This window comes from Gopherus evgoodei, unplaced genomic scaffold, assembly GCF_007399415.2.
Source record: "Gopherus evgoodei ecotype Sinaloan lineage unplaced genomic scaffold, rGopEvg1_v1.p scaffold_42_arrow_ctg1, whole genome shotgun sequence".
Lineage (NCBI taxonomy): Eukaryota > Metazoa > Chordata > Testudines > Testudinidae > Gopherus > Gopherus evgoodei.
In genome coordinates, this window is record NW_022060063.1 from 1,684,140 (window position 1) to 1,703,968 (window position 19,829).

Consider the following 19,829-nt stretch of genomic DNA (forward strand, 5'->3'; position numbering starts at 1 on the left):
GCAATCCTGGTACATGCAACTGCTGCTGTGCATTCAGCTGGCACCTCAACAAGGTACCCCACCCAGGACCATGCCACACCCTGTGCCCCTCACCTGCCCACTGAACCCCAGGCTGGAAGCAAACCCACCCAGTGCCATGCCATGCCCCATAACCCCCTTGCTCACTGATGTGCCCCCAGTTTGGCAGCTCCCCCGGTACCAACCAGCCCCATGCCCATGCCCCTCACCTGCTCACAAAGTGGCCCACAGGCTGGCAGCTACCCCAGGCATCCCCAGCACTGTGCTGCGCCCCTCACCTGCTCGCAAAGGGGCCCCCAGGCTGGCAGCTGCCCTGGGCACTGCCCCAAGGGCACAAGCTCCTCCGGCACCCCCAGCACCATGCCACGTCCCTCACTTGCTTGCAGAGGGGCCCCCATGCCCTCAGTCTAGCGGCTGCCCTGGGGGGAGGGGACCCCCTGACACTGTGCCGCATCCTTTACCTGGTTTCAGAGGTGCCACCAGTCTGGCAGATCCCCCGGGCACCCCCCGGCACCGTGTCACACCCCTCACCTGCTCACAGAGGGGCCCCCACACTGGCAGATCCCCCGGGCATCCCCTGGCACTGTGCCACACCCCTCACCTGCTCACAGAGGGGCCCCCAATCTGCCAGATCCCCCAACACCCCCCAGCACCGTGCCACACCCCTCACCTGCTCGCAAAGGGGCCCCCAGGCTGGCAGCTGCCCTGGGCACCGCCCCAATGGTACAAGCTCCCCCAGCACCCACAGCACCATGCCACGCCCCTCACTTGCTCGCAGAGGGCCCCCATGCCCCCAGTCTAGTGGCTGCCCCCTGACCCCTGACACCATGCCACACCCTTCAACTGGTTGCAGAGGTGCCCCCAGTCTGGCAGATCCCCTGGGCACCCCCCAGCACCACACCATGCCCATCACCTACTCACGGGGGGCACCCACACTGGCAGATCCCCCGGGCACCACCCGGCACTGTGCCACACCCTTCACCTGCTCACAGAGGGGCCCCCATACTGGCAGATCCCCTGGGCACCCCCTGGTACTGTGCCACACCCCTCACTTGCTCACAGAGGGGCCCCCACACTGGCAGATCCCCCGGGCACCCCCCGGCACTGTGCCACACCCCTCACTTTCTCACAGAGGGGCCCCCAGGCTGGCAAATCCCCCAACACCCCCCAGCACCGTGCCACACTCCTCAGCTGCTCACAGAGGGGCCCTCAGGCTGGCAGATCACCCAACACCCCCCCAGCACTGTGCCACGCCCCTCACTTGCTCACAGAGGGGCCCCCACATTGGCAGATCCCCCAGGCACCCCCCGGCACTGTGCCACACCTCTCACCTGCTCACAGAGGGGCCCCCAGGCTGACAGATCCCCCAGGCACCGCCTGGCACTGTGCCACACCCCTCACCTGCTCACAGAGGGGCCCCCAGGCTGGCAGATCCCCCAACACCCCCCAGCACCGTGCCACACCCCTCACCTGCTCACTGAGTTTGCGCTGCTCGGCACATGCGTCCATGATCGAGTTGGCAGCCTGCTTGGCAATCTCTTCCAGGAAGCTGTTGCATAGACCCAGGCTGCAGCTCTTCAGATGGGGATACTGCGGAGAGAGGCCAGGGACTGCTCACGGCTCTGCTTCCCCACCTGGCACCTTCCAGCCACAGATCTCAAACGCCAGCCACTGAGCTTCTTACCCCATGGGGGAGGCAACCCTGCCCCCCCTCATGCATTGTCCTGTGTCCCCCACTTGCTCCTCACCCACACATCTCCATGCATGCCTGCCCACGCCTCCTCCCCCGAGTTCCCCCCACATGGATCATCATGCATGCCCCCCGGCCCTCTCACAGGGGGGTTCTTTGCCTTTATATTGCCACCCATGTCCCCATGTCCCCCCTAAATCCGCATGCATGTCCCCCGCACCTCCCCGATGCATCACCATGCATGCCCCCCAGGCTCTCCCCAGGCAGTGCCCCTCCTCATGCATTACCCCCCCAGTTACGTACCTCCTCTGGACACATGGGGTGGGTGCAGCGGGCAAAGTGGCTGCAGACGAGCGGGAAGACGATGGTGAAGCGCAGCATGGCCGGCTCCTCCATGGTCAGAGCAAACAGCTTCTCGAAGGGGCGGACGTAGAAACTGTCAGGGTGGAAGGACACATCAGCACAGGTGGGGCAGAAAGAGTCTCTGTGTTCGAACACATCTCTCCATGTAGGTGTGTGCATGTGATTCCATGTTTGTGTGTGTCTGTATGTGTGTTATTCCGTGCACATGTGATTCTGTTTGCATGTGCGACTCCATGTGCATGTGATTCCATGTTTGTCTGTGTGTGTATGTGCTTTTCCATGTAGGTGTTTGCATGTGATTCTGTGTGTGATTCTGTATTTGTGTGTATGTGTGTGATTCCAGGTGTGTGTGATTCCGTGTTTGTGTGTGCGTGCATCTGCCTTTCCATGTAGGTGTGTGCATGTGATTCTGTGTTTGTGTGATTCCATTTGCATGTGATTCCATGTTTGTGTGTATGTGCGTGATTCCATGTGCGTGATTCCGTTTGTATGTGTGTGATTCTGTGTTTGTGTGTGTTTGTGATTACATGTACATGTAATTCTGTGTTTGTGTGTGCGTGCATGTGATTCCATGTGAGCAGCACCACTTCAGCCCCTTCACGTCGTTCAAAGGCCTGGATCCCACTGGCTGCTGTGCCCTCTGCAGCTGCATCTCAGTCCCTCATACCCTAGATCAGAGCCAGGTTCTGGGGGGCATGGGTCTGAATGGGCCAAGCACAGGGCCAGAAGCCAAGCCTTAGCAATACTGTTGGGCTAGCTGCACCAACTCTTCCTGCCCGCCATCTGACTGTCCAGTGCTCCCAGAGCAACTCCTGCCCAGAAAAGTCAGTGAACAGGCCTCACACCATGGCTCTGAGGGCAGCAGATCCTCTCCCGCACCAAATGGTGCAATGGGGAAACTGAGGCACTGATGGGGTTGAGGCAGGCCCAGCACTGGCCCCTGGGCTCCGGGCGGTGCTGGCCTGCCCACGCTGGGCACTGCGCATACACACCAGAAGGCTGACAGGTCCGAAGTCTCCACTACCAGCTCCTCCAGTGAGTCCAGCATCTTGGAGTGGAACATGATGAGGTTCATCACACGGCCCACGTCTGGGCTCTCGCACAGCTGCATGGGGGCCTTGGCCACACTGGTGTAAGCCTTGGGGGAGGCAGAGAAGGGGGTGAGAAAGAGCCCAGCCCCAGGGCTTGGGGCAGCCACATCACCACTCCCCCACCATCAGCCCTGCAGCTCCCCCAGTCGAGCAGAGCGACTTTGTTAGCTGCCAGGACAGGGCGCTGTGTGCTTGGTGCTGCCGGCTCCGAGGTCGAGCCCCGCCAGGAGCGGTTCCACCAGCTCCCGCTCCCAGCTGTCCTTCCCATGGGCCTGTGGCTGGGCAGGGGCTGCTCCCAGGGCAGAGGAGCCCAGAGCCAGGCCATGGCCCTAACTAGTGAACAGAAATGGAGCAGAGCTGATGTGGGTGTGGCTGGGGGTAGGGTTTCCAACTGTCTACTCCAGGGGTCAGCAACCTTTCAGCAGCGGTGTGCTGAGTCTTCATTTATTCACTCTAATTTAAGGTGTCGCGTGCCAGTGATACATTTTAACATTTTTAGAAGGTCTCTTTCTATAAGTCTATAATATATAACTAAACTATTGTATGTAAAGTAAATAGGGTTTCAGAATGTTTAAGGAGCTTCATTTAAAATTAAATTAAAATGCAGAGCCCCCTGGACTGGTGGCCAGGACCCGGGCAGTGTGAGTGCCACTGAAAATCAGCTCGCCTGCCGCCTTCGGCACACGTGCCATAGGTTGCCCACCCCTGGTCTACTCGCACAAACCCAAATGCCTTTGCCCTGCTCCCTGTCCCACCCCTTCTCTGAGGCCCCGCCCCCACTCACTCCAGCCCCCTCCCTCCATTGCTCACTCTCCCTCACCCTCACCCTCACTCACTTTCACCGGGCTGAGGCAGGGGGTTGCGGTGTGGGAGTGGGTGTGGGCTCTGGGCTGAAGGGTGGGGTCGAGGGTTCAGAGTGTGGGAGGGGGCTCCAGGCTGAGCCTGGGGCAAGGGTTTGGGGTGCAGGAGGCATCTGGGCTCTTGGAGGGAGAGTGGGTAGGGGAGGGGGCTGGGGCAGGGGGTTAGGGTGCAGGAGAGGGTGTGGGGTACAGGCTCCGGCCGGGCAGCACTTACCTCATGTGGGTCCCGGAAGCGGTGGTATGTCCAGCAGCAGCTCCTAGGCTCAGGGATGGCCAGGTGGCTCTGCACACTGCCACTGCCTGCAGACACCACCCCCACAGCTCCCACTGGCCACAGTTCCCTGTTCCCAGCCAATGGGAACTACAGAGTTCCTGTTCAGGGCGGGGGCAGTGCGCAGAGACCCCCTAGCCCTGCCTCCACCTAGGGGATGCAGCACATGCCCGCCACTTCCAGGAGCGGCACGGAGCCAGGGTAGGTAAGGAGCCTGCCTTAGCCCCAGTGTACCACTGACCGGACTTTTAGCAGCCTAAAATCTCCCAGACTGGTTCAGTTGCCTGTGGGAGATGAAGCCTGATTCAGGGAGACTCTCAGCCAAACCGGGAGGGTTGGCAACCCTAGTCGGGGACTGGTCTGGGTGCGGGAGGTCAGGGGTTGCCGGTTGCAGCCTGTCAGGGGGCTGAACAGGGGAGGGGAGGGCTTGCTGGTGCAGGCTTGGCAGGGATCTGGCCGGGGAGGGGTTGTTGGTGCAGGCCTGGCAGTGGGTTGAGCAGGGGAGTTTTTGCTGGTGTGGGCCTGGCAGGGGATGGGTGGGGTATGTGCACCCTTGGCAGATGCCCAGCCCCTAATGGGGATGCAAACATTTGGCAGAGGAGTTACCTGCAGCCGGAACCAGTCCAGGCGAAGCCCCGAGAAGTCGAACTTCTCCTTTTTATCCACTGCAGGAAAGAGAAGCAGCTTTAGAGAGGCGTCAGCAGCCCCATGGGCGGGGGGCTCTCCCCTCTGAGCTAGGGTTGCCAACCCTCCAGGATTGTGGTCTCCAAGAATTAAAGATTAATCTTTAATTAAAGATTATGTAATGTGATGACATCTCCAGGAATGCATCCAATCAAAATTGGCAACCCTACTTTCTGTGTTCCTGCCCCCAGCGGCAGGGGCAGAGACAGGGCCTTGGAGGGGGTGGTGAACCAGGCATCCGGGCTGCCCACTTTTCCACTCATTTGAATGATCCACTCAATGTGCAGCGCCAGTGGCAGTCAAAAAAGCTAACAGAATGTTGAGAATCATTAAGAAAGGGGTAGATAATAAAACAGAAAATATCGTATTGTCTCTATATAAATCCATGGTACACCCACACCTTGAACACTGCATTCAGATGTGGTCACCCCATCTCAAAAAAGATATTTTGGAATTGGAAAGAGTACAGAAAAGGGCAACAAAAATGATTAGGGGTATGGAACAGCTTCCATATGAGGAGCAATTAATAAGACTGGGACTTTTCAGCTTGGAAAAGAGATGACTAAGGGGGGATATGATAGAGGTGTATAAAATCATGGCTGGTGTGGAGAAAGTAAATAAGGAAGTGTTATTTACTCCTTCTCATGACACAAGAATTAGGGGTCACCAAATGAAATTAATAGGGAGCAGGTTAAAACAAACAAAAGGAAGTATTTCTTCACACAACACAGTCAACCTGTGGAACTCCTTGCCAGAGGATGTTGTGAAGGCCAAGACTATAACAGGGTTCAGAAAAGAACTGGATACGTTCATGGAGGACAGGTCCATCAATGGCTATTAGACAGGATGGACAGGGATGGTGTCCCTAGCCTCTGTATGTCAGAAGCTGGGAATGGGCGACAGGGGATGGATCACTTCGTGATTACTGTTCTGTACATTCTCTCTGGGGCACCTGGCATTGGCCGCTGTCTGAAGACAGGATACTGGGCTACATGGACCTTTGGTCTGACCCAGCATGGCCGTTCTTATGTTCTTATGTTCTGGGCTGGAGCTATGGCCTGGCATGTGCACACCCTATGGAGGGACCTGCTGCTCTGGGCACAGCAGGGAGCCGTTGGGGCACCTGCGTACCTTGTTTCAAGGTGAGAGATGACAGGGTGCTGACGAAGGATGACATGATGATGGATTCCTCCTCAGGGCAGACGGTCAGATTCTGAAAGAGATGGGCACAGCTTAGGGGTCTTCTCGCAAGCAGCGGGACAGGCGCATTCTGGGGTGTGGAGAGCCCATGGCGATGGCAGCATTCCTGCCCAGAGATGGGGCTGGCTAGTGCAGGGCTCCCAAGCCCCAGGGAATTTTTCCCTCCCAGGGTCGCATGTCTCACTGTCAGGGTCCTGGCTGCGTGGATCTCAGAGCCCTTCCCCTCGGCATACCTGGATGATATCGCTGAGCAGCAGGGCGTCAAAGCGAGCCAGGTACTGGACGTGGTAGCGCTGGATCACTGGGCCATGCCTGTGCACCAGGGTACGCAGCTGCTCCATGAGGAACAGCAGCTCGGCGATGTGACTGCAGGGGCGACAAGGGGCTGGGTCAGGCTCCTCTGAGGGAGACAGTGCTGCACCCGGGCTCCTGCTGCCAAGAGTCACTGGGGAACCAGTCCCACAACCCTCCCCTCATATCACCGCACCTGGGGACGGGCAGGGCTGGATCCGAATCTGACAGCTCCAGCTGGAAACAGGGTACCCAGGGCAGCCCCGTGCCCACCACAGTGCCATGGGACTCCTGCCATGCCCCCACGCAGAAGTGCTGACCAACCCACCAGCCAAGCGTTCCCCTCTAGATTCAACACCCAGAAGGGACCCCTCTGACCACTGAGTCTGAGCTCCTGAGTACCACAGGCCACAGGACTTCCCCAAATTAATTCCTATTCGAACTCGGGCAGACCTTTTCGAAATTGCCAGCGGTGGAGAACCCCCCCCCCACTCCTGGGTAACCTGATTTCATTATTTCCAGCCTGAATGTGTCTAACTCAGGGGTCAGCAACCTTTCAGTAGTACTGTGCCGAGTCTTCATTTATTTATTCTAATTTAAGGTGTCGCATGCCAGTCATACATTTTAATATTTTTAGAAGGTCTCTTTCTATAAGTCTATAATATATAATTAAACTATTGTTATATGTAAAGTAAATAAGGTTTTTAAAATGATTAAAAAGCTTCATTTAAAATTAAATTAAAATGCAGAGCCCCCCAGACTGGTGGCCAGGGCAGCGTGAATGCCACTGAAAATCAGCTCGCAGGCCGCCTTCAGCGACCAGCCGCTGGAGCACGTCAGACGTTTGTCTGCTAGACTGAGGAGCCTAAATGCACCCTTTTCCATTTCCCCGGCGGCAGGTACTAGGGACTGTGATCCAGTCGCCCTTTGACCTGCTCTGTGTGAAGATAATCCACGGAGAACCTGCAGTGTTTCACTAGAGTATTTTCCAGTGCTACAGGGAGCTGCTTTAGCTCTCCTGGCAGCAGTCTGGCCTGCAGTGCTGGGGATGCCGACTCCCCAACCCCCAGGGCAGGATCCACAGTGTCTCCTCTTCCCCGCAGGGGTCATTTTGTAGAACTGATAAATGAAATTGTTTTTAATTGTTCACTTTATTAATGTAACTTCTGTTCACCATTCACTACACTTGCCTACACTGTAACTTCTGTTCCATACTGTAATTCAAACCCCATTTTAAAACACTCACTCCATTTTGTAAAAGCTTCCTCCAACCTTCATTTTTGCAAATCTGCTGTAATCTTATTAGTTTAGTTTAGATGTGTGAATGAGGTATGCATGAATGACGGAATCAATCTCCAGCCCCAGCCTGTCCTGATGAGATAAAGTTCAAATACCAATGGCTGAAGACCTAGACAACAGCCCTAAACAAAGTAAGAAGCATCCACCCTAAAAAAAAAAGGACAACAGAACAACAGAAGGAAGATCAAAGCCGGGTTCAGGGCTGAAAGTCACGCCTGCAATTGATGGGTGATCAATCTAAACCCAGAGGCAGTGTGACACAGCAAGACCTATAGACTTTGAATCCAAACTAAAAGCCTATAAAAAAGAAGGGTGAGATGAGAGACTCTGGGTAACATTCTGCTGCCAACATGGAAGAACATCGGTGCCTGCCCAACAGAGATCCAGCTCGGCCTTGTGCCGGCTTTCCTGGCCAGTTAGCCGCCACAAGCTACAAACCCAAGCTGCAAAATCAAGCCATGAACTTAAGCTATCTTCAGGACTGGTAACTATGCAGCAGCTGCAGAACACCTGTACATACAATCATAGATTATTAGGGTTGGAAGGGACCTCAGAAGATCATCTAGTCCAACCCCCTGCTCAAAGCAGGACCAATCCCCAAATGGCACCTAATGAATGTGTGTGTGTGTGTGTGTGTGTATAGGTATTAGGTATAATGTGAATGTGAGTGTGTGTGTGTGTGTGTATAGGTATTAGGTATAATGTGTGTATAAGAATTAAGATATTAGTTATTAGTCATAAATCAAATTATCATAATAAATGTGGCATCTTTGTCTTGTCCCCTTTAATAAGATCCTGCTGGTTTTTTACTGGTCTAATATAATTGGTGTAACAATTTCCCATCTCCCCTCGCTCGCTCTTGGCCCACATCCTGTCAGGCAACGCCAGGCAGAGCGGGTGCCACTTGGGCCTTGCAGCAGCCGCACCTGTGCTAGGGTATGGGCCACGCGCTGCTGGCTGAATTGGGCACAGGATTGTCACCAGGGCCACAAATTAATGCCATGTCACTTGGTTCAATTTCCTACCTCCAAACCAACGCCCCCATGCTGCGGGGCCCTGAGCAGAGACCCTGACCTTCTCCTCTGCCCAGGGGGCCCAGGGGTCCAGTGCACCCCACTCAGCATGGGGACCACACGGCCTCCCATGTCTCACAGTGGATAGTGTCTGTCTCCCCCCCCCCGAGAGACAGACCCCCTCTAGTGCCTGTCCCCTTCAAGAACCAGGCCCTCCACAAGTGTCTACTCCCTACAGAGCCAGACCCACCATGGACCTGTCCCCCTCAAGAGTCAGACACCCCCCTACACTGCCTCCCCTCCCCAGAGCCAGACCTGCCCAGTGCCTCCCCCTATCCACGCCAGACCCAGAATGGGCCTACCCCCCCAACACACACACGGAGCCAGCCCCCACCAATTCCCCCCAACCCCAGACCCAGACCCTCCCAGTGCCTACCCCGCACAGAGCCAGACCCACCATGGGCCTGTCCCCCTAAGGAGCCAGACACCCCCCCACATTGCCTCCCCTCCCCAAAGCCAGACCTGCCCAGTGCCTCCCCCTCTACACGCCAGACCCCACAATGGGCCTAGCCCAACACACAGAGCCAGCCCCCACCAATTCCCCCCACACACAGAACCAGACCCTCCCAGTGCCTGATCCCGCCCACAGAGCCAGACCCCCCCAGTGCCGGTCCCTCCCCCAAGCAGAGCCAGGCACCCTCACGGTCCCCCAGCCCCAATAGCCAGACCCACCCAGGGACTGGCCTGCCCCTGACAGTTAGATCCACCACGGCCTGTCACACTCAGAACCAGACCCACCCAGGGACTAGCCTGCCCCTGACAGACCCACCACGGCCTGTCACACCCAGAACCAGACCCACCCAGGGTCTGGCCCACCCCGAGGATCCAGACCACCCCAAAGCCTGTCCCCACCCCCCACTCCCTGACAACCAGACTTCACCTTGGACCACCACCCCTTGCCCAGGACACCCCAGGTCCCATCTCGCCAGTCCCACCCTGCCTCCTGCAAGCCTGGCCCTGCCCTGACCTGTCGGCGTAGTCCTCAGGGGTCTTGGTCTTGGTGACATGCTCAGCATGACGCACCAGCCAGTTCACCTCGTCACGACACAAGGAGAGCGCCACGAAGACGCAGAGAGCCTGGCAGGGCAGAGATCGGTGCGGTCATCTCCAGGCAGGGCTCACAGGCACCACCGCAAACCAGACAGCAAGCAGGGGAGGGGCCATCAGAGCCAAATAACCTCCCCTCACGGGCAGCCAGGGGCATGGGGTCATTCAGGGCTACCTGGGATGGGGGGAATCACTTCACAGGGGCAATGGAGAGGAAACAAACCTCACGGCATGGCCCCGCGACGCAGGCAGGCCCACACGTGCCCTGGCGGGTAGATTATGTCTGTGTCTGACCATTTCCTCCCTATGGCACTGCAGAGGGACGAGGGGGGCTCTGCTGAGAGCTAAGAACTAGCTGATTGTCCTGGTATTGCCAGACCTTGGTAAGGGAAATTATGTCTGAGCTGTGGGAGACGTGGGCTATTAGGCTCCGAACCCGAGGGGGAGAAACCTGTCACAGGGCCGGGGACAAGGAACAGCCCGGGGCTGAACCTGTTGCCTCGCTGCCCAAGAAAGATGCATCCTTGAGCCTACCCAAGACAGAGGAACCCCAGGGGACATCTCGGCCGAGGGCCTGAGGCTCAGACACTGACTGGGACTGAACAAGAGATGAGAGGGAGCACGCTGTGTGCTGCATCCCCCTCACAGCGGGAGATTGGCCAGCCGTCTGGAACTGCTGGAACCGGAGGAGCGTTGCATGGTCTGACCATCGGGTGAGACCCCTTGTCCCTCCAGACCTGGAACTGCAGGGCAGAGACCGGAGCACTCCCTGTCAGTGTGACCGGCAGGATGTGGGGCAGAGGGGCACTGGACATAAAAACACATGGCACCACAGTGACCATACATGTTCACACACATGCACACGTATGCACACAGACACGCTCACTCCCCCCTTCCTAGTTCCAGCCCCGCCCTGCCCCCTCACCTTGGGGCCCAGCAGCCCCGGCTGGTCGCTCAGCAGCGCCTCCAGCTCCCGCACTGCGTTGCGTAGGAAAGCCCGCCGGTTCCGGTGCAACTGGCCACTGTGCAAGGGGGGGCAGGTGATTGCGCTGGACACTGCACTGCCCACCCCCACCCCAGTTCCATGCCCACCCCACAGCCCAGCCCAGCACCAGGGAGTCCAAGGCTGCTCACTCCACCGTGGATGCGACTACAGCAGGGCCATGCAGGGCGGTTGGGTGGGGCAGCCACATCAGGGGAGTAATGAGGGGCAAATATCTCTCATCCCTGAAACCAGTGTGGGGCTGGGACAGCAAGGGCCATGGGTCAGGCTTGAGAAGCACTGGCAGATCTAGGGGGGAGCCCAGGGCTGGGATAGCAGGGGCTGTGGGGCCGGACTGGGGGCACTGTCAGAGCTGGGGGAGAACCCAGGGCTAGGATAGCAGGGGCCATGGGAGGAGACTGGGGGCACTGTCAGAGCTGGAAGGAAGCACAGGGATGGGATAGCAGGGGCTGCGGAGCAGGACTGGAAGCACTGGTAGGGCGGTGGTGGAGGAGCCCAGGGCTGGGACAGCAGGGACTATGGGGTGGCGACTGAGGGCATGGGTAGGGCAGTGGAGCAGGACTGGAGCAGCGTGAGGTGCTGTGTGTTAGCAGAGGCGTGTTGGACGCCTGCCCTGCCCACACTGCAATGGGCACTGACTAGTGCCAAGGGGACTTCCCCACCACAGGCACTAACCCCCATCCCCATGGATGACCCAGGACCCAGGTGTGGATGGTGCTCAAGGCCTCGGCATCTTTTACCTGTGCGCCACAGCGTGCTCCTTGCACTCCTTGACATCGGCCACCCGCTTCCCATACCTGCGGAGGGGGCAAGAGTGAGTGCTGATCACCAGGGCAGCCCCAAGCCAGCCCTGAGCCCCGGCAAAGCCCTAGCACAGCCCCCTGTGCAGCCACCTGAAGCAGAGCCCATGGCACAGCCTCCAGCACAGCTCGGCCCCCTACCATCCCCAACCCACTGGACTCCAGCACAGACTTTGCTGCATGTGATAAAGTGGGAATTTTCTGTAATATTTTTGACGCCTGTACGTGCCTCAGTTTCCCCCAGACTGTGCATTGCTACCCTGTGAAGGGAACAAGGGTTAAGTTTGCACTTGGGGCTGGCTAAGAGATGAGGCAGGGAGGGAGGGTTGCCTGGCTAGTTGACCCTGAAGGTCACTAAAAGTCTGGCTGAGGCTGACCCATCTCAATGGAAAGTCCAGTCAGCAGGACAGTGACACTTCATGCCCAGGGCCAAGTGGGAGGAGCAGGCTCCCCTGGAGAGCAGGCCTGGGCGGGGGGAGGTGGGTCACTGAGTGTTGGCTGCTGGAAGGAACCCCCAGCCCCTGGGGGCTGAGGAAGGGAGGAAGGAAGTCAGAGAGGGAGACACGAGGCCTGAGAAAGGAGCTCCCTGGGGCCCCGGCCTGGCCAGGTCAGCCTGTGCTTTCCCCTTTGGGTCGCTCTGCTGAGGACTGCAGTACTGGGCTCCAGGGGACACAGCTGGGCTGGGGGAGATGGGGAAGGGACGTCCGGCTCTGACGAGGGGACTCAGCGGCACCAGGAGCCTGGCTCAGGGAGCTGCTGAGCAGAGCTCCCGGGGTGGGGCAGGAGGGCTGGAGCCCCGATGGTCAGTCTCAGGAGGCCCCATGGCTGCCCTGGAGAAAGTGAGACCACCTTGGGGTCCAGCACATTAAAGGGGTCCCTTCAAGGGCCTGTCCCAAAGCTGGGGTGTGGCACCGATCCTGGGAGCCGGGACACGGTACTAGTCACTTAGGGCACTCCCTGCCCTTCCCCTGGGTCTGATGGGAATCCTCCTCCAACCTTCACCAGCCACCCACCCACACCAGCTGCCCACTGCCTCCCGGCCACTGACCTGCCATCAGCAGCTATGCTCCGTCTCCCTGCCAGACGCCCCCCTGTCCCCACCACCTGCCTTCCACCCCCAACCTACCTTACCCCGGCAGCCACTCTCCATGCCCATGCCAGTCCGCACGCATGCTAGCACCCCCCACCTGCTGCCCCCCCAGCGCCCTGTTACCCTTTCAGACTGCCGAAGAACTCCTCCGTGACCTTGTGGATCTGCAGGGCATCGTCACGGATGAGGCTGATGTAGAGCGAGCCCTGCAGGCCCAGCTTCCACAGCTCCAGGCACTGCGGGTTCAAGCTCAGGCAGCCGTGGCACAGGAGGAAGCCAACTGCAGGGAGGGGCAGAGGGGAGGGGTCAGGGGCACAGCAGGGAGGTGAGGAACATGGGTGGGGCGGCGGGGGGCAAGGGGCACAGGGGCATGGCAGGGGTGCAGAACGTGGCAGGTCAGGAGAGGAGGTGGCAGGAGCGAGGGGCACCAGGGGCAAGGTGGCAGGAGCGAGGGGCAGAGGGGCTGGGGCAGCGGGAGCGAGGGGCCCGGGGGTGGGGCATGACAGGCATACAGTAGGTATCAGGGCACAGGAAGGAGGCAGCAGAGGTGAGGGGCACAGGGGCTGGGGCAGCAGGGGTCAGGAGGCACAGGGGTTGGGGTCGCAGGTGCATGGCAGGGCACTGGGAGGAAGCGGCAGGGATGAGGGGCATTGGGGCTGGGGCGGCAGGGGGCGAGGGACCCTGGGGTGCGGCATGTCAGGGATACAGTATCTGGCAGGGCATGGGTGGCAGGGGTGAAGGGCACAAGGGTACAGGAGGGGAAGGGGCGTAATGAGGGGGATGTCAGGGGTACAAGGGGCACAAAGGAGCCGCCAACCCCAACTCCCCATCCTGCCCCCTCCCATCACCAGGGGGCAAGCTGGCACTGCCAGGCATCCAGAGGTCAGCAGACGCGGGTGCTGCTGGGCCAAAAGGGGCAGCGATCCCCAGCACCAAGGCCCCAGATTGGGGCTGCTAGTGTGAGGTAATGGTCAGGGCTGGGCAGGGGTCCGGGGCCAGGCTTCTGGCCGGGCTGGGCATTCTCTGGTCTCTGGTGCTTGTAACTTTCAGAGGTGGGACCTGCCTGATCCCGCAGGACCAGGCAGGTGATGTGATGAGTGTTAACCCTTCCCTGCCAACTGCCTGCCCACCACACTGGGGGCCTTGTACTGTGAAGGGTGCGTATGGGGATGGGTGGATGCCAGGTGGGGTATGGGCCCCCCCGAGGGCCCTTCCCACCAGGTGCAGAGTGACTTACTCAGTATCCAGCGCTCGATCACCTCTAGTGACAGGTACTCGCAGGCCATCTGTGGAGAGAGTGGCCGTTCCTCAGCGTTGCTCTCCACGGCCCTTCCCAGCCACTCGCCACTAGGAACGGACACTGGGGCAGAGCCGCTGTCCTGGCTCTTGACTCTCACTGCCCTCTGTGAGCTGACCCAGCCCCCCAGTTCCCATGGCCAAGCACTTGGGATCACCGAGTCCTATCTGAATGGCTGCACCAAGAGGCACCCTGGCATGGCGACTGCCCTCGCTCCCCACAGACAGGGATCGGCCATGCATGCTGGGAGTCCCTACACTGGTCCCTACACTGCTGGACAAGGGGTGGGGGTCTGTCCCAGTCCCCTGGGATCCCCTCAACTGGGCGAGCCAGCTGCGGGCAGAGCCATCATACAGTGTCCTGCGGGCAACACCCCTTGAGCTCTGCACCCCCAGGCCCCGGAAGGCCAGACTCACGACATCCGAACTGGCCGGGCTCAGCATGGTGGCCGAGTTGCTGATCAGGCTCAGGAGCTGGTCGCTGCGCCACTGCTCGGCCGACTGGTTCCTCCGGACAAAGAGGAAATGGAGAGACAGAAGTGCACTGGTCACGGCCTGGAGGGGGCAGGGGGAAGTTAGCAGGGGCAGCAGCAGCAATACAACAGCTACAGCTACAACTACACAACCTCCTAGAAGGAATGCTGGGGGCCAGAAATGGGCCCGTAACCATGTGCTGCTCTCAGGTGAGGATAGCACCATAGGGGGCCTAGGGCCAGGCATAAAGCATTATGTGGAGCTAGGTTTGGGGCTGGATGTCGGGCCAGGCCTGCTGGGGCAGGTTCAGATCTCAGCTGCCCCTGGCTGCGAATCTGGAGCGAGCCAGGAGCTGTCCATACCACACCTCCGGTCTCACACACATTGCCCCACAAGCAGCGTCCGGCCCCTAGCCACCAGCAAACCGCAGGGAAGGAGACCTGCTTGCTCGGGGTTCGGGACCGAGAGAGCAAACCGGGAACGCCGCGGTTTGCTCTCTCGGTCCCGGAGCCAGCCAGCAAACCGCAGGGAAGGAGACCTGCTTGCTCGGGGTTCCGGGACCGAGAGAGCAATCCGGGAACGCCGCGGTTTGCTCTCTCGGTCCCGGAGCCAGCCAGCAAACCGCAGGGAAGGAGACCTGCTTGCTCGGGGTTCCGGGACCGAGAGAGCAAACCGCGGCGAAGCTGGTTTCCTTTCCCGGTTTGCTCTCTCGGTCCGGAACCCCGAGCAAGCAGGTCTCCTTCCCTGCGGTTTGCTGGCTGGCTCCGGGACCGAGAGAGCAAACCGCGGCGTTCCCGGTTTGCTCTCTCGGTCCCAGAACCCCGAGCAAGCAGGTCTCCTTCCCTGCGGTTTGCTGGGTGGCTCCGGGAACGCGAGAGCAAACCGCGGCGAAGCTGGTCTCCTTTCCCGGCACATGCACCATCAGCATAAGCACACATGCACACCAGGCCAGGCTGGCACAACTGCATGCCAGCTGTGCCTTATTGAATTCCAGGTGGCAGGTGGGCACAAGCCTGTCCAGATCTAAAGACCCCTCCCCAAACCTTACAGGAGGAGCCACTGAACCCAGGGTCCAACTGAATGCAGGGGACAACTCAGGAAGAACAGAGTCGGGAGTGGGGGTCTGTTACATTCTATAGCAGGGGTTCTCAAACTGGGGATCAGAGCCCCTCAGAGTGGTTTGAGGTTATTACATCAGGGGTTGCGAGCTGTCAGCCTCCACCCCAAACTCCACTTTGCTTCCAGCATTTATAATGGTGTTAAATATATAAAAAGTGTTTTTAATTTATAAGGGGGGGTTGCACTCAGAGGCTTGCTATGTGAAAGGGATTACCAGTACAAAAGTTTGAGAACAGCTGTTCTATACCTTGGGGAAGCGTCCTGTAACCCCCATATTCTTCATTTTCATATAATCGTATAAAGCATGCCTTGTAAGGTATCAGGGGAAAGGTTATGATCTGCTGAAAGTCATTTCTCTATCCATATATGTGTATCATTAATGCATATGAAGTTACGAGAAGTGTGTTGTATGGTGGTCACTAAAACATGCTGTAAGTTGGGGAATCAACCAGATATTAGCTCCCCAGAAACAACAGCAAGGAAAGTAACCAACAACGGGGGGGGGGGGGGGGGTTCAAACAACCCATCAATAACCATTGTCCAGCAAGGGAGCTACAATTCAGTGATTCACCTGCATGGAGGCCACACCCAGGGGAATTGCTCAGCCTCACCTGGAGACTCAGCAGTGCCCCCCAGACATGCCTGGACTGGACTGGACTTGTGTTCCCCAAGCACATGGACTGAGGGTATAAAAGAGGCAGGATGGACAGATAGAGTAGACAGAGGTATAAAGCAGACATGCTGGGTCTTTCTCCTTCACCCACCTATGCTGCAGGCATCAAGGACACTCTGAAGCCTCCAGCTGAGGGGACTGGCCCAGATTTCAAGGAGGAAATCTGTATACTATGGACTGCAATATCCAGTGGGGCGAGAAAAACTGCTTAAGCTAGATGTTGCCCAGTCTAATAGGATTGAGAGTTTAGACTGTGTGCTTATATTTATTTTTCTTTTGGTAACTAACTGACTTTTTGCCAATCACTCAATATCACTTAAAAGCTACCTTTTACAGTCAATAAATATGTTTCATTGTTTATCTTTACCAGTGAGTTTGTATGAAGTGTAGGGCAAATCTGCTCAGGTTTTGCAAAGGCTAGTGTATATCCACTTTCCATTAATGAAGTGGTGAACCAATTAATAAATCTGTATTGCTTGTCTGGAGCAGTGCAAGATGGTATATTCCTGGGGTACAGTGCTGGGAGCTGTGGGGATTTGGCTCTGGTCCCTTTTTCTGTGTGATTTATGAGTGGCTCTGGGAGCATCTATGCAATCTAGCTGGGTGTGGGGTGGGTGCTTTTGTGCTGAGTGATATCAGCACCTGGAGGGGTTTGCTGCTGGTCACTAACAAGGCATTGTGAGAGACAGCCCAGGGTGGAGAGAGTTAAGGGGGCACAGTGGTCCCACGGTCCCAGGCTGCACCCCGGGGATCTCATCGCAGTGGCGCAGCGAGCAGAGTGAAATATACAGCTTGTTGTACTGAGCAAGATTTGCACTTCGTACACTGGTGTAAAGATTTTAAGTGAAGGCTTTAAGTGTGGTGACTAAGGAGAGTCAGGAGGAGGCTACCGGTTTATTTTCTGTTTGCTTATTTTGGGCAAGGGAAGTAGGGACAGAAAAATCAGGAAAATGAGTGAAAGCAGTGAAGCGATTGTGCAAGAGCTTTTGAAGCTGCAGGTTGCGGAAAAGGAAAGAGAGCACCAGAGACTATTGGACCTGAAAGAACTGGAGATAAAGGAGAGAGAGAGAGAGCAAAAACACCAAGTGAACCTGCTAGAGAAGCAGAACCAGAATCCACCAGTCCCAGCAATTCCCATCACTCCAAAAATCCACAATTGGGACCATTTATATCCTGCATACAATGAGGCAGACAATATTGCTGAATATCTGAGCACCGTTGAAAGGCTGTGTGCAGTGCATGAGATCCCTGAGGCTAAGAGAGTTCCTGCCCTGATTGCAAAATTAACTGGTAAAGCTCTAAAGGTATTAAATGAAATGCCTATTGAGGATGCTTTTAGACTATTGTAAATTTAAAAACACGCTTTTGCGAAGGTTTCAGATTCTCCTGAAACATACAGCATTAAATTTAGAAATGTTAAGAGGGATACTGGTATGAGTAATGGGGAATATGAGAACAAAATGAAAGATTTGATGGGAAAGTGGGTGAGGGGCAAAGGTGTTACAAGCTTTGAGGGAATGCTGGATCTTGTTGCTCAAGAGCACTTCCTAGACACGTGTAAGGCTGATGTAAAGCAGCGTCTATGGGACAAAGATGTAAAGTCTGTGGATGAGATGGTGTCTCTTGCTGATGCCTTTGAATGGATCCAGGTGTCTATTGAAAACAACCCACTGAAACAGGTGTTTAAAGCTGGTGAGAAGGGAAGATCCCATTTTATCCCTAGCAAGAGGGAGGATGGCTGGGAGGCGGAGCACTCATCTCCCCAAAACCATTCCTCTAACCCTTGTCCCAAACATCCTGTAAGAGCAGGAGAGCCCAAAAAGTGCTATCAATGTAAGTCCAACCAGCATCTGAGGCATAAACGCCCGGTGCTAGAAGGAAGCAGGCAACCAACAGCTCATGTTAGTTCTGCTGTCCTCAACTCAGAAACCCCCCAAGCAATTGAAACCTATCATATTGGTTTTGTGAGGTTAGCCTCTGCAGAACCAGATATGGAGCATGCTAAGATTATCGAAATTAATGGCAGGGAGTACTTGGGGCAGAGGGATACAGGGGCCCAGATCTCTCCGGTTAAGCAGAGTGTGGTTTCAAAGGCCAGTATGTTACCTGGCCAAATGGCAGAGATTGTGGGGTCCGTGAAAGCAGATTCCTTGTACCACTAGCTAAAACCCATGTGGTGTGAGAAGATTTGGAAAGTGTTTTGAGAGTGGGGGTAGTGGAACACCTCCTAGTCGACCTGCTTCTTGGTAATGATTTTTTCTGTGTACCTCAGATTGAGGTATTTACCCACAGCAAGAATGAGTTTTATGCTGGGATCCCCAAGGGAAAGGGTAAGGTCTCAGGAACTACCGAGAGAATGGAAGAGAGTCTCCTTGATTCCTCTGCAGCAGGGGGAAGCCACATGCTTCCAGGTGGGAGGGTGGTTGAGACCAACTCCTGCACTGCAGCTGGAGGCAACACCACATCAGGAAGGGATGTGGGTGTAATGCCGGCCAGGAGAGAACTATCCAGGTTGTTAGCTGTCAGCAAGTTGCAGCTTGAACCAGAGATAAACCCGGCTCTAGGGAGCAGAGAGCAGTGTGTCCCAGAGGAGAGCCCAGAGAAGGGGCAGGGGATCTCAGAAACCACTGAGGAGGGTGAGGATTCCGGTGACTCTGTAACACAGGGAAGCAGGGTGCTTCCAAGAATGGGAGGGCCAGAGACTAGCTCCTTTCCAGCAGAAGGCAACATGCCCTCAAGTGCAGGGGCAGGAGAGGTGTTGTCAGTGATTAAGGAAACTGTCCAGAGTTTTGCAGCTGAACAAGGGAGGGGACCCCTTCCTAGGGAGCACAGAGAAATGTGTCTTGGGAGGGGGCCCAGAGGAGGAGACTGGAGAAGAAATAGTGGGGGTACAGGAATGTCTCTTCACTGGTCACTTGGGAGAGGATGCCCAGGACTGGATGTCTGAGTCAACATCTGTGCATCCAGACACTCAGCCTGTGACGCAGGTTTTGAGAAGGAACTGTGTAACTGACCTCCTGGAGGGGAACAGTCACACAGCTGACTTCTCAGGGATAGAGAAAGGGGCAGGGGAAGGTACTCCAATCCAGGTCCCAGTTTTTCAGGATGCTATTTCTGATATGTGTTTGAAACCTAACTGTCTCTTTAAACCAAGATGCAGCTCCAATGCCTGTGACAGCAGAGAAGTTGATACCAGAAAATTGCCAGGTGGTAGTTTGTGAGAGCAGAAATAACCCAACTGACAGAGAAGAGGGTATATTCCCCTAGGCTGGTGAGAGACAGGGAACAGTTATGGGAGAGCTGTTGAGAAAAGTTGAATCTGATCAAAGAGTAAACACACCTAGCCCGGAGAGCACAGATCACAGCCCTCTAGGGGGCAGGGAAGGACTCAGAGCTGGGAGGGGAAAACACTGGGTAACCCCAGAAAGGAAACTGGATTTTTTGCATATGTACAGTCCTGGGGTTGGGAGGTAGCCCCCCAAAGGGT

At 56.7% G+C, this 19,829-nt stretch overlaps 1 protein-coding gene across 2 annotated transcripts in view; it reads right to left on the bottom strand.

Moving 5' to 3' along the window:
• The window catches only part of NCKAP1L (NCK associated protein 1 like), a 92,089-nt gene that overhangs the window by 42,994 nt on the left and 29,266 nt on the right, over positions 1 to 19,829 (bottom strand). For both annotated transcript variants that reach the window (XM_030546195.1, XM_030546194.1), the window contains exons 7-18: positions 14,494 to 14,631; positions 14,018 to 14,066; positions 12,904 to 13,060; positions 11,631 to 11,687; positions 10,813 to 10,909; positions 9,808 to 9,917; positions 6,411 to 6,543; positions 6,109 to 6,190; positions 4,900 to 4,958; positions 3,064 to 3,209; positions 2,012 to 2,144; positions 1,489 to 1,608 (exon numbers count right to left, since the gene is read on the bottom strand). In XM_030546195.1, coding sequence (XP_030402055.1) covers positions 1,489 to 1,608; positions 2,012 to 2,144; positions 3,064 to 3,209; positions 4,900 to 4,958; positions 6,109 to 6,190; positions 6,411 to 6,543; positions 9,808 to 9,917; positions 10,813 to 10,909; positions 11,631 to 11,687; positions 12,904 to 13,060; positions 14,018 to 14,066; positions 14,494 to 14,631 — 1,281 coding nt within the window. The remainder of the gene's footprint in view (positions 1 to 1,488; positions 1,609 to 2,011; positions 2,145 to 3,063; positions 3,210 to 4,899; positions 4,959 to 6,108; positions 6,191 to 6,410; positions 6,544 to 9,807; positions 9,918 to 10,812; positions 10,910 to 11,630; positions 11,688 to 12,903; positions 13,061 to 14,017; positions 14,067 to 14,493; positions 14,632 to 19,829) is intronic.